At 42.7% G+C, this 12,458-nt stretch overlaps 1 protein-coding gene and 1 non-coding gene across 2 annotated transcripts; one reads left to right on the forward strand and one right to left on the reverse strand.

The window, feature by feature from the left end:
• The first annotated feature begins 7,163 nt into the window (after positions 1–7,163).
• Positions 7,164–7,236, forward strand: TRNAK-UUU. The gene has a single exon. It is a non-coding gene; the product is annotated as a tRNA-Lys (tRNA).
• Positions 7,237–8,864: 1,628 nt separating this feature from the next.
• LOC125548306 (ATP synthase subunit 9, mitochondrial-like) lies at positions 8,865–9,579 on the reverse strand. The gene has a single exon (XM_048711954.1). The coding sequence runs from the start codon at positions 9,254–9,256 to the stop codon at positions 8,933–8,935; it is 324 nt and encodes a 107-aa protein (XP_048567911.1). The 5' UTR covers positions 9,257–9,579; the 3' UTR covers positions 8,865–8,932.
• Positions 9,580–12,458: the final 2,879 nt, after the last annotated feature.

Raw genomic sequence — 12,458 nt, forward strand, 5'->3', positions numbered from 1 at the left:
CATGTTCCTTAAGTTTTTAGCTCACTAAATGATACAGTCCTCGCTGATGGATTGGCAAGTACTCCATGGTCAGTGGCTATCAACTAACGTTATGGGCCGTTAGTGGTGGTTCATTGCCTATAGTGTTGTAATCCGGAATCCAAGTTTTGTAATAACTGTGTTGTTTACTTTCAGTATTGTTTATTGTTCATAGCTGGATTGAGCTCAGTTGAGAGTGTCATGCTCTGTCAATATCTGTTGTAGGAGTTGTCAATCTCAGATGCAGGAGTTGTCAGTTGCAGCCATTCTCGCTGTGTCAAGCTTGTGACTTGCGTTGTATTAGGTTGGTAACAACTTGTATCTCGATAGGACTGAATGTAGCCAGGAGTTGTCTTAGGTTAGTCTAATGTGCGAAAACGTTAGTCAAACCACCTAGGTTGTGTTTGTTCTGGAGAGTTCAGCTAGTCCGAGTGATTTGGGTTATCCTACGTTTTATCCCTGTTTCGATCTTTTTTCGACTATAGGGGTTTTGTAGCAGCCCAGCAGCATCCGTGTGACAGCGAGTCATATTAAGGATATAATAATGCTTTCCCCTTGAACCCCTTGCAGAAAAGTAGGAAAATGGACTGAAATTGTTGGATAAGTGGATTTGTAGTATCTCAACAATCAGAACAGCGAATATTCCATCATCCAAACTAAGCTTCCTCAGATCCTAACCCATTGGTCATTATCGAGCCTCGTGACTCCGGCTGTGTTGATATCTTCGTATTACCTGTTATCATTCTATCTATCTGGTTATTGCTTTATGTGTTGGTTGGTATTTCACTATTTAAGTAGTATAGTTACTGATTCTATTGACTGAAGGATTGCTATTGCTGACATCTTCTATGATGGAAGCCGAGGGAAAGGCCACCAAGAGATTCGGGTGGGTTGGCCTTCTATATTACCTAGTCGCCCGTTACGATATTCCTTTACGAGAATAGCCTACTTTCGCTTCTGAAGTGCCTTTTTTCAACAACTCAATAGAACTTTTTTCTTTTTTCATATTATGTTATTTGCACTTTGGATTTTCCTCTCTCGCTCTTGGACTCTTGTTTAGCTTGTTAGAGGGAATGATCCGCCCAGGGATCCGGGTTTTTTCCTTCCTACGATGAAGGTGCCTTAAACCAAATGAATATCTCAAGCACTCGAGTAAGCTGTGGACGCACATTGAGGACGAAGGGAATGCGCTTATGCCCTTCTGTCATTGGACTAATCATTTCTTTTGGCTTTCTAGGCCATAGATTAGTGAACTTTCTCTTCTAATGAAATAGATCTTTCAAGTTTTCATATGAGTCTACTAGTCATAGGTTTCTATTTTGTTAGTTCTATCGGAGAGAGGTATGGAAGACACTATGAGTATATATCCAGGTATGCTTCTAACTTCACCTCATGCCATAAACGGAATCCCTATCATGAGCGCAACTGTATTTACAAGTTCAGTAGCCTGAGTGAGCTTTCTCCTCAATATGGATGTGGTGATTGTTCATAAACTCCTTGAAAATCAGACAGACTTATTATCAGTGCTCTAAGCTCCATGTGTTCTAGGGCTAAGACTACGTTGGTGTATGCTCCCCTTATCCTTCCTCTGGCATTCGCCGATCGATTTCTAAATGAGTGGAATTTCGATTCTCTAACTGCTCAAATAGCAATGGTTTCCTATTCCGCATTGACCCTAGGATTGGCGGCTTGGCTTAAAGAATATGGGATTCTCTTTCCGGTGGAAAATTGCATCTGAAAATGAGACTGAGACCTACTTTTCGAATTGTCAGAGGCTATGAGATCCACTTTCTTTTGGAAAGGAGAAGGGAGAAGCAGCATTTCAACTGTGTGAGGATGGACTCCAGACCCACTCGTTCTGTTTCTGTGATTGCAATTTCTCAAAATGGATCATAACGTTGATCCTGTTTACTAACTCACTCTCGAAGTAGAAGTATCGGACCAGGTAACCAGAAGATAAGGCCACTCGGCAAGACTGGACTAGTTTAACACGGCTATCTAGTGGAACACTATATATATAGGACTTGTAGAGCTTGAAAAAGCTTGTTTTGGTCTTTTTTTCTCTTTTCTGGGCACTGAACTTCATAGACAGACTTACCAACTAATGAGCCAAAGTAGCAAATTTCTTCTTCCTGGGAGGGGCGGACTCTAGGTTGGTAGATCGAACTTTCATTTCTTCCTTCCATTTCATCTGTTCAAGTAGTCTCCTTTTCAAGTAGATACGCTTTGATACCAGACTGGTGTGCATTCTATGCTTACCCAGCGAGCGAAGGAGCGAGCCAATTCCTCTGTTCCGGTAGAGCCAATTCCTTTGAAGAATTGTTTACTTTCTTGTCTTTCCTCCAGTGAACAGAGTGGAAGACCAGGTATCTTCGTAGTTGGCTCTGGAATGATTGCTTGCAGGATTTCATATTTTCCAGTGATCAGCTTAGTTGGAAGAGATAGATAGGAGAAGCGAATGCCAGATGCGCGGTGTGCCAATCAATCCAATTTCGTGAGATCGAGTCAAGATAAGAAGGAAAAATTCTTTGGAGTAAAGTCGCCTGGAAGAAAGAATAGGAATTGATCTAGCTATAGTATAGATAGAGTGTCAGATGAAATGCTTGACAAGGCAAGGAAACAGAACTTCCACATCCTCTGTTCACACTACCTGGATTGGAATTGGTTCTATCGAGATATACTGACTTGAAACAGGAATTTCTTGGTAACTGCTGCTTTTTTGAAGCAAGTGCTTTTGGGTTGGCTCTTCTGATATGTGTATTTTCTACCCATACGGAACAATTTCATTGATGAAAGATGGATGGCTATTCTCCACATTTGCTAGCACAGTGCACTTTTTCTTCTATTTCGTGATTCCTTTCTTTCTGTCGCCATTTGAAAATGGATTTCTCCTCCTGGTTTTAGTCACACACGTCTTTTCCACCTAGGAAGGATGCCCCTACGATCATTCCATGCTCTGCCTTCGCCCGAGCGGTCCCCAGGGAAGGAAGCCAATAATGGGAGTGTCAGGGCGGAACTTCATTAACAAAAGGATTTGCACTGCCCCACCATGCCACAGGGACGAACTTCAATAGCCCATCATAGCACTCTCAGTCAGGGGGTTAGGGAACTCTTGAAGATATCGATAGAATAACATTTCTTTTTCATAAGTTTCAGTGGACGCAGAGCCAATAAGTGAAGTTTTTCAGCGTAAGGTCAGGTTACAGAAAGGCCTATTTTGATAAGAAAGGCATTGCAAACAAATAGGTAGAGCAGAGAGCTAACCTAAGGAGCGAGCTTGTTGTACTTGGTCTAAAGTGGAAAATAAAGGACTGTCCCGCTACTACATCCTTGATTCCCGGGAAAGAAGGAAGACCGAGGGTAACTAACTCTTCCTTCTGAAAAATCTATATCCCAGCTCGTTTTCATCGAGCCTTCCCCCCATTTGGAGTATAGCCAAGTGGTAAGGCATTGGTTTTTGGTACCGGCATGCAAAGGTTCAAATCCTTTTACTCCAGAGCATACTTATTCTAGAAAATAGAAAAAGAAAAAGAAAGTCTGATCCCTAATAAATAAATGAAAGTAGATTTACATTATTTTTGTATTTCTAGGGGAATGTTGAGGCAAACTTACGATGCTGACAAGATGGTTAGGTGCCGAGTTGGATTAGACATCGCAGGTTTCAGTTTAAGAATTGGGAAGAGGTTAAGAACCTAGTGGAATCCACTGCGAGGGGAAGTGCCGAAGTGAAGAAAAGCCCCAATTTTGTAGAGGATCGCATAATTGGAGAGTAGAATTGGAGCAAAGCCGTGATCTGGTAGGCGACTGGTACAAGTGCTAGACTGGAGCTAGACAAGAAGCGTTGAGCAGGAACTTGAGCAATTCCAGAAACCTTAGAAGAAACTGGATATGTGGCAACAAGAAGGGCTTAGCCAGAATCTTGAAACAGGTATGATACCGGCACATATCAGCCTGATGTGATGTACCTGAATTCATTCATGTTCTGTGGAGTCTTTCTTTTAATATTCTTATTTTTTTTCTCAGTTTAATTAGGAAGCAAATGCGGTTTCAAGATGAACTCAACCTCGAAAAGGAATTCAATTAGCTGTGCAGTTAGCCCTTTTATCTTTAATAATTGGTTGAAATGGATATTGCCTGTCACTTGAAAATAAGGTTGTTTCATTTAGAATTCAACAAGTTTCTTAGAAAATTGTTGTTAAACAGGTTGACGTTCCACTGGGAATGGAATAACAAAGGCTTTTGGCATTTTCTGGATCGAGATGTGATTCGCTTTTTGAGTAATAGTTTCTTTCATTTGGTGTGCTCTTCCTGGAACCGGTAATAGGAAAAATTTGGTGCGTTCTACTTTGCTGTTATGGTATTTACAATCCTTGAATTGTTTGAACCTGACTCTCATTATCTGTCTTCATGGTCTTGAGGGTATTTTGGATATCGTGGAGGTAACTGACGATGAATTCGTCTCTTGCCTCACCGATCTGAACACGGAGTTTCTGAAGCTACAAGAGTGCTTGGTTAAACAGCGCCATTAAGTTTCAACTGTCTTTAAACTTACTACTTCAAGTGCAATTATCAACTCCTTGCAAAATTGTTGGCTTTCTCATCTACAAAAGGCAACTCTGGTATGAAAGGAAACAGATAATTAGGTTCCACTCACTACGTCAACTAAAGCAACTGCATCTGGAGCACTTACCAGGGAAAATCGAATAAATAATGACGTAGTACGAGGGGATTTTTTTCTCACTATTGCTATCCTGTGTTCAGTTCCCATTTCGTAGTAGGAGACAGACTCAAAGTCAATAGATTCCTGTCCTTTTCTATAGAAATAGGCTAGGTCAAGTGCTTAAAAAAGAGGTGAGCCGAATGATTTCAATGAATTGCTATTTGGTCAGATTGGAACAATTGGATTCAAAAGGAAAGAAAGACTGTGAACGAAGAGGGCCGCCCATGATCGATTGGATTCGTCAAATAAAGTAGGGGGCCCGCCTGTGTCACCACCAGTCCACCGAACCAGCTGTAGATCGCTACCTCTCTTGTCGACGCCCGGAACTTATGTACGAGTTAAGAATGAATTGTTCCCGAATAGAGAGGGCAGGATAATGATTCAGTAAGAAGGAGAGTCTACTTACGGAAATGCCATCCTCTCTTTCCTTAGTAACGGAGTGACTAGCTACCCCGACTTTTTATTCCAGTTCCATTCTTAATGGTGCAGGAGTCCAAAGTGCATCTTCCAACTCCCTAACCGCGTCTCCCATGAAGTTCGGGAGACCCCTCACGTGCCGCTGCCCGTGAGACTCGCCTTTGTACACTTTGCGCACCGCTTCGACTAGACCCCGCTACTACCTCATATCCAAATACCTGCGATCTAGCTCATTCTATTTTAAGCCCTGCAAGCCTAATAGAACCTTGTTTCCTGGGCCAAGTCAGCCTATAAGTAAGTAGGGCTGAAGACAATTTGTTTGTTAGTTTTTCAATCTTCTTCCTTCTATGCTTAGACTAAGTGGAAATGACCTCCTAGATCAGCAAGTAAGCGACCGGTAGTTCAGTCTCCGACAAGTGAGGCCGAATAGCCCCAGGTGTCCTTTTCCTTCTAAACTAGCTGCTCTCGCTTGACTCTTCTAGTGAGCAAGCAAACTGGTCGGGGAACAGGGTCAGATCAAAGTAAGGAATGGGAATAGCACTCACTCGTTGAAGGTAAGCCAGAAACATGGGTTGTCCTCTCCCTTACTTAAGTACTAGTCCATCTTTTCGTGCCCCAAAGGGGAAGTCAAGCAATAATGAGGGAACTTCACCCACACCTGACGAAAGAGTTTGTAGCTCGAAGGAAGCAGAAGCAAAACCTGCTTTCTTTCTGTCCCAACCTCCAAGGGTTCCTCCCTGTATGACATAGTCCATTGGATTGGGGCAATGGTATGCACCTATGTTTGGTGTCCCCTCTCTCACTTCCTCGTCAGATCCTGGTCCCAAAGGGCAATACATTGAGTCGGAAAGACAGGGGGCTTTCGTAAATTCCATTGTGTAGCCAAACTAGCCCCTGGAGCAGCTCTCATAGTGGGAGAATCAGAGTCAAGTTAGGAGCAAAAGAGGGGGTTGACATCATTCCTCGTGATTGGATCAATCAGACTCTCCCACAGGAAATGCCAAGGGGCGCCCTTTCTCATTATCATCTACCGCCCATTTCTTCATCATCTGCTGCTGCCTTAAGTGCGTAAAGTAGGCTCAGCTTCTTAGGTTTCTAAATATCTTGTAGTAGCCGAAGGTAGTCTAGTCCGCTTGTTAGATTGAATTGAATCTTATATAACCTACGTAGCTAAAGAGAAAATCATAATAGTCTAAGTGGACCTCTCAAAGGTATGAATAAGTAGACACTAGTCTTACTGGTTCGGTCTTTTTCTTTTTTGTTATGATGCCCACATTTCATACTTCCCAATTCTTATTTATTCAAGGGTTCGTACGTACTGAGTGACTCTAGGTCTATTCAGATGCAGCTTCAAGAGAGCTTCATTCGGCCTTTCTATGACCGTCTTCCCTTCCTGTCTATCTCCTTCAGTCAGGTAGTTCTTCTTCCGATGCCGGAGGAGCAGGGTGGGATAGAAGGGTAGTTTCTGAGTTCGAGATTTCTGAGCTTGGAGGTTCCGCTTCTCTAATGTGATAATAAAGCAACAAGCAATGCTACTCCCGTGCGCTCATCTCTTACTTATTCTTGAGAGCTAGTCATTCCTAGCTGGGTTCTTGGGATATCTTGATTCTCTTTATGATGATGTAAGGGTCGGCAACAATGAATAAGGAATCGATTGGAAGTTCGCGCCAATCGATCTTCTGTAGGAGTAGGAGGTAGCGCAAATCCCCTCTTTCTTCGTTTAGAAGAGTGCTGGACCTCCACAACGTCAAACCATAGAACACAACTCCTTTCGGTCGAACCCTAGGAAAAATGACTTTACCTTTTTCGTAGATAGTCTGAGTTCGAGCTATTGTAGTCTCCCCCGTTGACCATTCTTTTTTAGATAGAATCCTCAATGAGTGGAAAGGACTCCCAAACTTGCTCCACAGTACTATACCATACAGAGCCGCGCCCTTGTGATATGATAAGAAGAAAAGGGGCCAGGCCGCCCTCTTTTCTTTTCCGCACCAAGCCTTCTTGTAAAATCGGGTGTATAGCTCAGTTGGTAGAGCATTGGGCTTTTAACCTAATGGTCGCAGGTTCAAGTCCTGCTATACCCAAAACAAAAAAAACCACTCTTGTATTCGTAAGGATGCATAGTAGCCTTCAAAGAGCACTCTTTGGCCTTGAGAAAAGCCCCTTTCTCATCAACATCTCGACTTCGCTCGTTGTTTTGTTTGAGGTAAGTATAAAGGAGATTAGATCTATCCCAGGAATCGAAGGATATAGAAATATGGAATCGAGCACAGATTATAGGAAACAAGCAAACATAACAAGTTGGATCCCATCTTTAACTGCACAGAGCAGCAGCCTACTATTGATTGATGATCTTACCTTCCTGAGAGTCGAGGAACAGCAGATGAGATAGCCGAAAGGGGGGACCCCGGGTAATAGGTTTCCTTTTCCGGTTTAGGCTTGAGAGAAATCAGGAACTGAACTGAGCACTCCAAAAGTATGGATTGGATTGTTTCATTCTGATACCATCTTTCATGCTGGAAGATAAGGTCGCCATACTGGGAAAGGGGGAAAGGAAATAGGATCCCCTCTCTTCTCTACAGGAATGAACTTCTCCTCGCCGACCACTGGCACTATACTTAGGTTAGGTACAATAGGTGACTTAGGTTGGGTTGTCTGGATCAATCCTACAATGAATAGCTCTCTTTCCTTTTAATGGAACACTCACTAGATTCTGCTAAATAAGGATAACTGCAAAGATAAGCCGGGTCATCCGAAAATCCAGGAAATATTTCCTTGATTTTCTGCATGGCATATTTCCTATCATTTCACAACCTACTTTTTTTCTTAGTTAGATACTATAACACCTTCCCTTCATGGGGAGATGTTTATATACCATCTAAATTCATTCATTCATTCATTCATTACTTACTTGCTCTTCTTTCCCAGTGATCGGAATAGGGATTTCCATGGATTGTAGGCCCTCGATTGTAATGATGGTATCAATGAAAGATGAAATAACACGATACTATTTAAAGCAATGGTTGATAGAGCGAGGTCTAACCTTGATTGGGTAGACCGAGAAGCAAACTACTAAGCAACTGGACTGCAGCCCCGAGAAAAGAAGCAGTTCAAAAAAGCAAGTCAGGAATACGGTGGCGATGCAGCAACAATACGCATTCCCGCAAGGGGTAGTGAAAAGCCATTAGGGGGAAGAGATAGGTTTCTTATTCTAAGCCAAATTACTATACCACAAGGAGATTACCATTATGAGATGACACTTGAGAGGGCACTTTAAAGTGATTGAAACCACTTTCCATGTTAGTTTAAGCAACAATATCGCTAGGGACCAAAGTAGTGAAAACGACAGCTCCATTTCCAAAACTTTCTGTCTCATAAGACTGTGAAACCACACAATTTGACATTCCCCTTGGGAAATAGGGAAACACAGGCCCCGGATTCCGATAACTTATGTCTCGCCTAGTGGAAAAGTACACAATTGACTAAGAAGATTGGAACGTGGTACGAAAATACTCATCGGGTCTTTCGTTCCAGCAGTCATGATATGGCTTCTAGCTTTGACCGCTCTTAAGGTGCCCGCACTCTTGGCTTGAATCGCCGACTTGTGTTTCGGTTTAACTGAAAAGAAGAATCCTATCATTTCACTACTCGATATAGGCTCCTTATTCATCCATCAGATAGGACGCCCCATCTATGGACCAAGAGAACAAGATATTGACTTTTTTACATATGTAACTACATTCTCACATTTCTTTTTTGATCTCATGACTTTTTATGTGATCAGAAAACGAATGAGATCAGAAAGGCCATCATTGGGGCAAACAATGCAATAGCTTCGGTGAGAGCAAAGCCCAAAATGGCATAACCAAATGATTGTTTAGCCAATGATGGATTTCGCGCCACGGAATGAATCAAAGAACTGAGGAAGTTTCCAATACCGACAGCAGCTCCGGCTAAAGCAATTGTAGCAGCTCCGGCACCTATTGATTTAGCACCTTCTAACATCTCGAGTCGAGAAAACACTTTTCTTGTCATGTTTTTCCTTCGCTGTTCTTTCTTGGATTTCTTGTTGATGATTCGAAGTACTTGGGCCTGCACCTCCATAATTTTCAAATATTGGGTTATGCGGACCACTAATTTGATACATATTATCACAATTTGCAAGGCTTATCACATATTAAAGAAAATGAGCTGTGGATTGAAAATCATCAGGTATAGGTAATCATCAGGTATAGGTAATCATCAGGTATAGGTATAGGTAGGGGGTCCGTCAACCCTTGTGGGGCTGGGTGGGGTATCCTAAACTACTGGAGCAGCTCCCCCTTGTGACTGGGGTAGACTCTCAGCAGCTTGGTTTACGCATGGCACGAAAATCTATCTTTAATAATTATGTGCAAAAAGCCCAAAATAGCCTATTGGGGTTCAGTTGGCGAGAAAAGCCTTCTTCCTACATCTGCGAGTAAGGGGCAACCTTTTTTATTAATTCACATGTAAGGCAAAGTGCTTTCTTTTAAAGAAGCATCTTGTTCCATCTTTCTTTCGTTAGTTAAGCCACCTTTTTCTAAGAAGGATTTTTGTAATTCAGGATTAATAGTACTTAGAATGGCTTTTTCATATTGGGAAATTTTGTCTAGTGGCATTCGATCACAGAAGCCGTTGACAGCAACATAAATCACAACAATTTGTTTTTCAATTGGAAGTGGTTCATATTGTGGTTGTCTGGGCACTTCTGTAAGCCTTGCACCTCTATTGAGTAATGCCTGAGTCGCAGCATCAAGGTCTGACCCACCGATTCTTTTTATCCGACGCCACCGAGTTTCAAATGTCATAGCCACTGCCACAAACCCTAGGCAAATCGATCTCACCGATAGGGATCTCGGCCTCACCGAGATGGGGTTGTAATCTCTCTGTTTCCCTTCATAACATTTCGGTCTCACCGAGATGAGCGATCGGTCCCACCGAGATTGCAATGTAAACTCTCTGTTTTTCCCTTCGTAATGTTTCGGTCTCACCAAAATGAACGATCGGTCTCACCGAGTTTACCTGACCAACTCTCTGGTTAGATTATTACCAAAATCGGTCTCACCGAGTTTGTGTAATCGGTCTCACCGAGATTACGTTATGCCCTAACCCTAATCATATCGGTCCTACCGAGTTGCATGTCGGTCCCACCAAAAACCCTAACGGTCACTAGCTTTGCTGAATCGGTCTGACCGAGTTTAATCATTCGGTCCCACCGAGTTTGGAAAGTTATGTGTAACGGTTAGATTTTGTTTGGAGGCTATATATACCCCTACACCTCCTCTTCATTCGTGGAGAGAGCCATCAGAACAAACCTACACTTCCAACCTATATTTTCTGAGAGAGAACCACCTACACTTGTGTTGAGACCAAGATATTCCATTCCTACCATATGAATCTTGATCTCTAGCCTTCCCAAGTTGCTTTCCACTCAAATCTTCTTTCCACAAAATCCATATCCTGTGAGAGAGAGTTGAGTGTTGGGGAGACTATCATTTGAAGCACAAGAGCAAGGAGTTCATCATCAACAGACCATTTGTTACTTCTTGGAGAGTGGTGTCTCCTAGATTGTCTAGGTGTCACTTGGGAGCCTCCGACAAGATTGTGGAGTTGAACCAAGGAGTTTGTAAGGGCAAGGAGATCGCCTACTTCGTGAAGATCTACCACTAGTGAGGCAAGTCCTTCGTGGGCGATGGCCATGGTGGGATAGACAAGGTTGCTTCTTCGTGGACCCTTCATGGGTGGAGCCCTCCGTGGACTCGCGCAACCGTTACCCTTCGTGGGTTGAAGTCTCCATCAACATGGATGTATGATAGCACCACCTATCGGAACCACGACAAAAACAGCCATGTCTCCAATTGCGTTTGAATCCTCCAAACCCTTCCCTTTACATTCTTGCAAGTTACATGCTTTACTTTGCACTGCTCATATACTCTATGCATGCTTGCTTGAATTGTGTTAATATTGCTTGACTTGTCCAAAGTTCCTAAAATCTGCCAAGAACTAAAATTGGGAAAAGGCTAGATTTTTATTTGGTCAAGTAGTCTAATCACCCCTCTCTAGACATACTTTCGATCCTACAAGTGGTATCAGAGCTTTGGTCTCCATTTGCTTTGATTTTCATAGCTTTTGGAAGTCATAGCCTTGGTTTCACAACCTAGGAGAGTATGGCGTCTAGCTAGGGAAATTACCATCGCAGAGGTCCTTACTTTGATGGCACTAATTTTGCTAGTTGGAAGCATAAGATGAAAATGCATATTCTTGGACATAACCCCGCCATTTGGGCTATTGTGTGTGTTGGCTTGCAAGGTGAATTCTTTGATGGGAGAGAACCGAACCATGAAGCTACCGCGGAAGAGTTGAAGATGCTACAATACAATGCTCAAGCTTGTGATACCCTCTTCAACGGATTGTGCCCCGAAGAATTCAACAAAATCAGCCGTCTTGAGAATGCAAAGGAAATTTGGGATACTTTGATTGATATGCACGAAGGTACCGACTTCGTCAAGGAATCCAAGTTGGATGTGCTTCAAAGTCAACTTGACAAGTTCAAAATGAAGGATGGTGAAGGTGTCGCTGAAATGTACTCTAGGCTTGCTCTTATCACAAATGAGATTGCCGGCTTAGGAAGTGAAGAGATGACCGACAAATTCATTATCAAGAAGATCCTAAGAGCCTTGGATGGAAAATATGATATCGTATGCACATTGATCCAAATGATGCCAAATTACAAAGATCTGAAGCCAACGGAAGTCATTGGAAGAATTGTTGCTCATGAGATGTCACTCAAGGATAAGGAGGAGCTCCATAACAAGTCAAGTGGTGCTTACAAAGCCTCATGTGAATCTCCCACATCATCAAGTGAGAAACAAACCTTCAATGAAGAATTGAGCCTAATGGTGAAGAACTTCAACAAGTTCTACAAGAATAGAAGCAAAGAGAGAAGTTCCAAGTCAAGGTCCTACAATGACAAAAGATCTTCTAGTCAAGAGCAAAACTGCTACAATTGTGGAAGACCCGGACACTATTCCAATGAGTGTACGACCCCCCACAAGAGAAGAGAAGATTCCCCCAAAAGAAGAAGTAGAAGAGAAGAATCGCCATCGAGGGAGAGAAGGAGTAGGGATGATCGTTATGAACGAAGACCCTCCCAGAGAAGCAAGGATTCGTAAAGGAAGGACAAGTCATCAAGGAGATACACAAAACGAAGACATCAAGCTCATGTTGGTGTATGGGTATCCGGCTCCGACTCCGACAGTCACTCCGAGAGAAGCTATCACTCCGA

This window comes from Triticum urartu, chromosome 3 (genome assembly GCF_003073215.2).
Source record: "Triticum urartu cultivar G1812 chromosome 3, Tu2.1, whole genome shotgun sequence".
Lineage (NCBI taxonomy): Eukaryota > Viridiplantae > Streptophyta > Magnoliopsida > Poales > Poaceae > Triticum > Triticum urartu.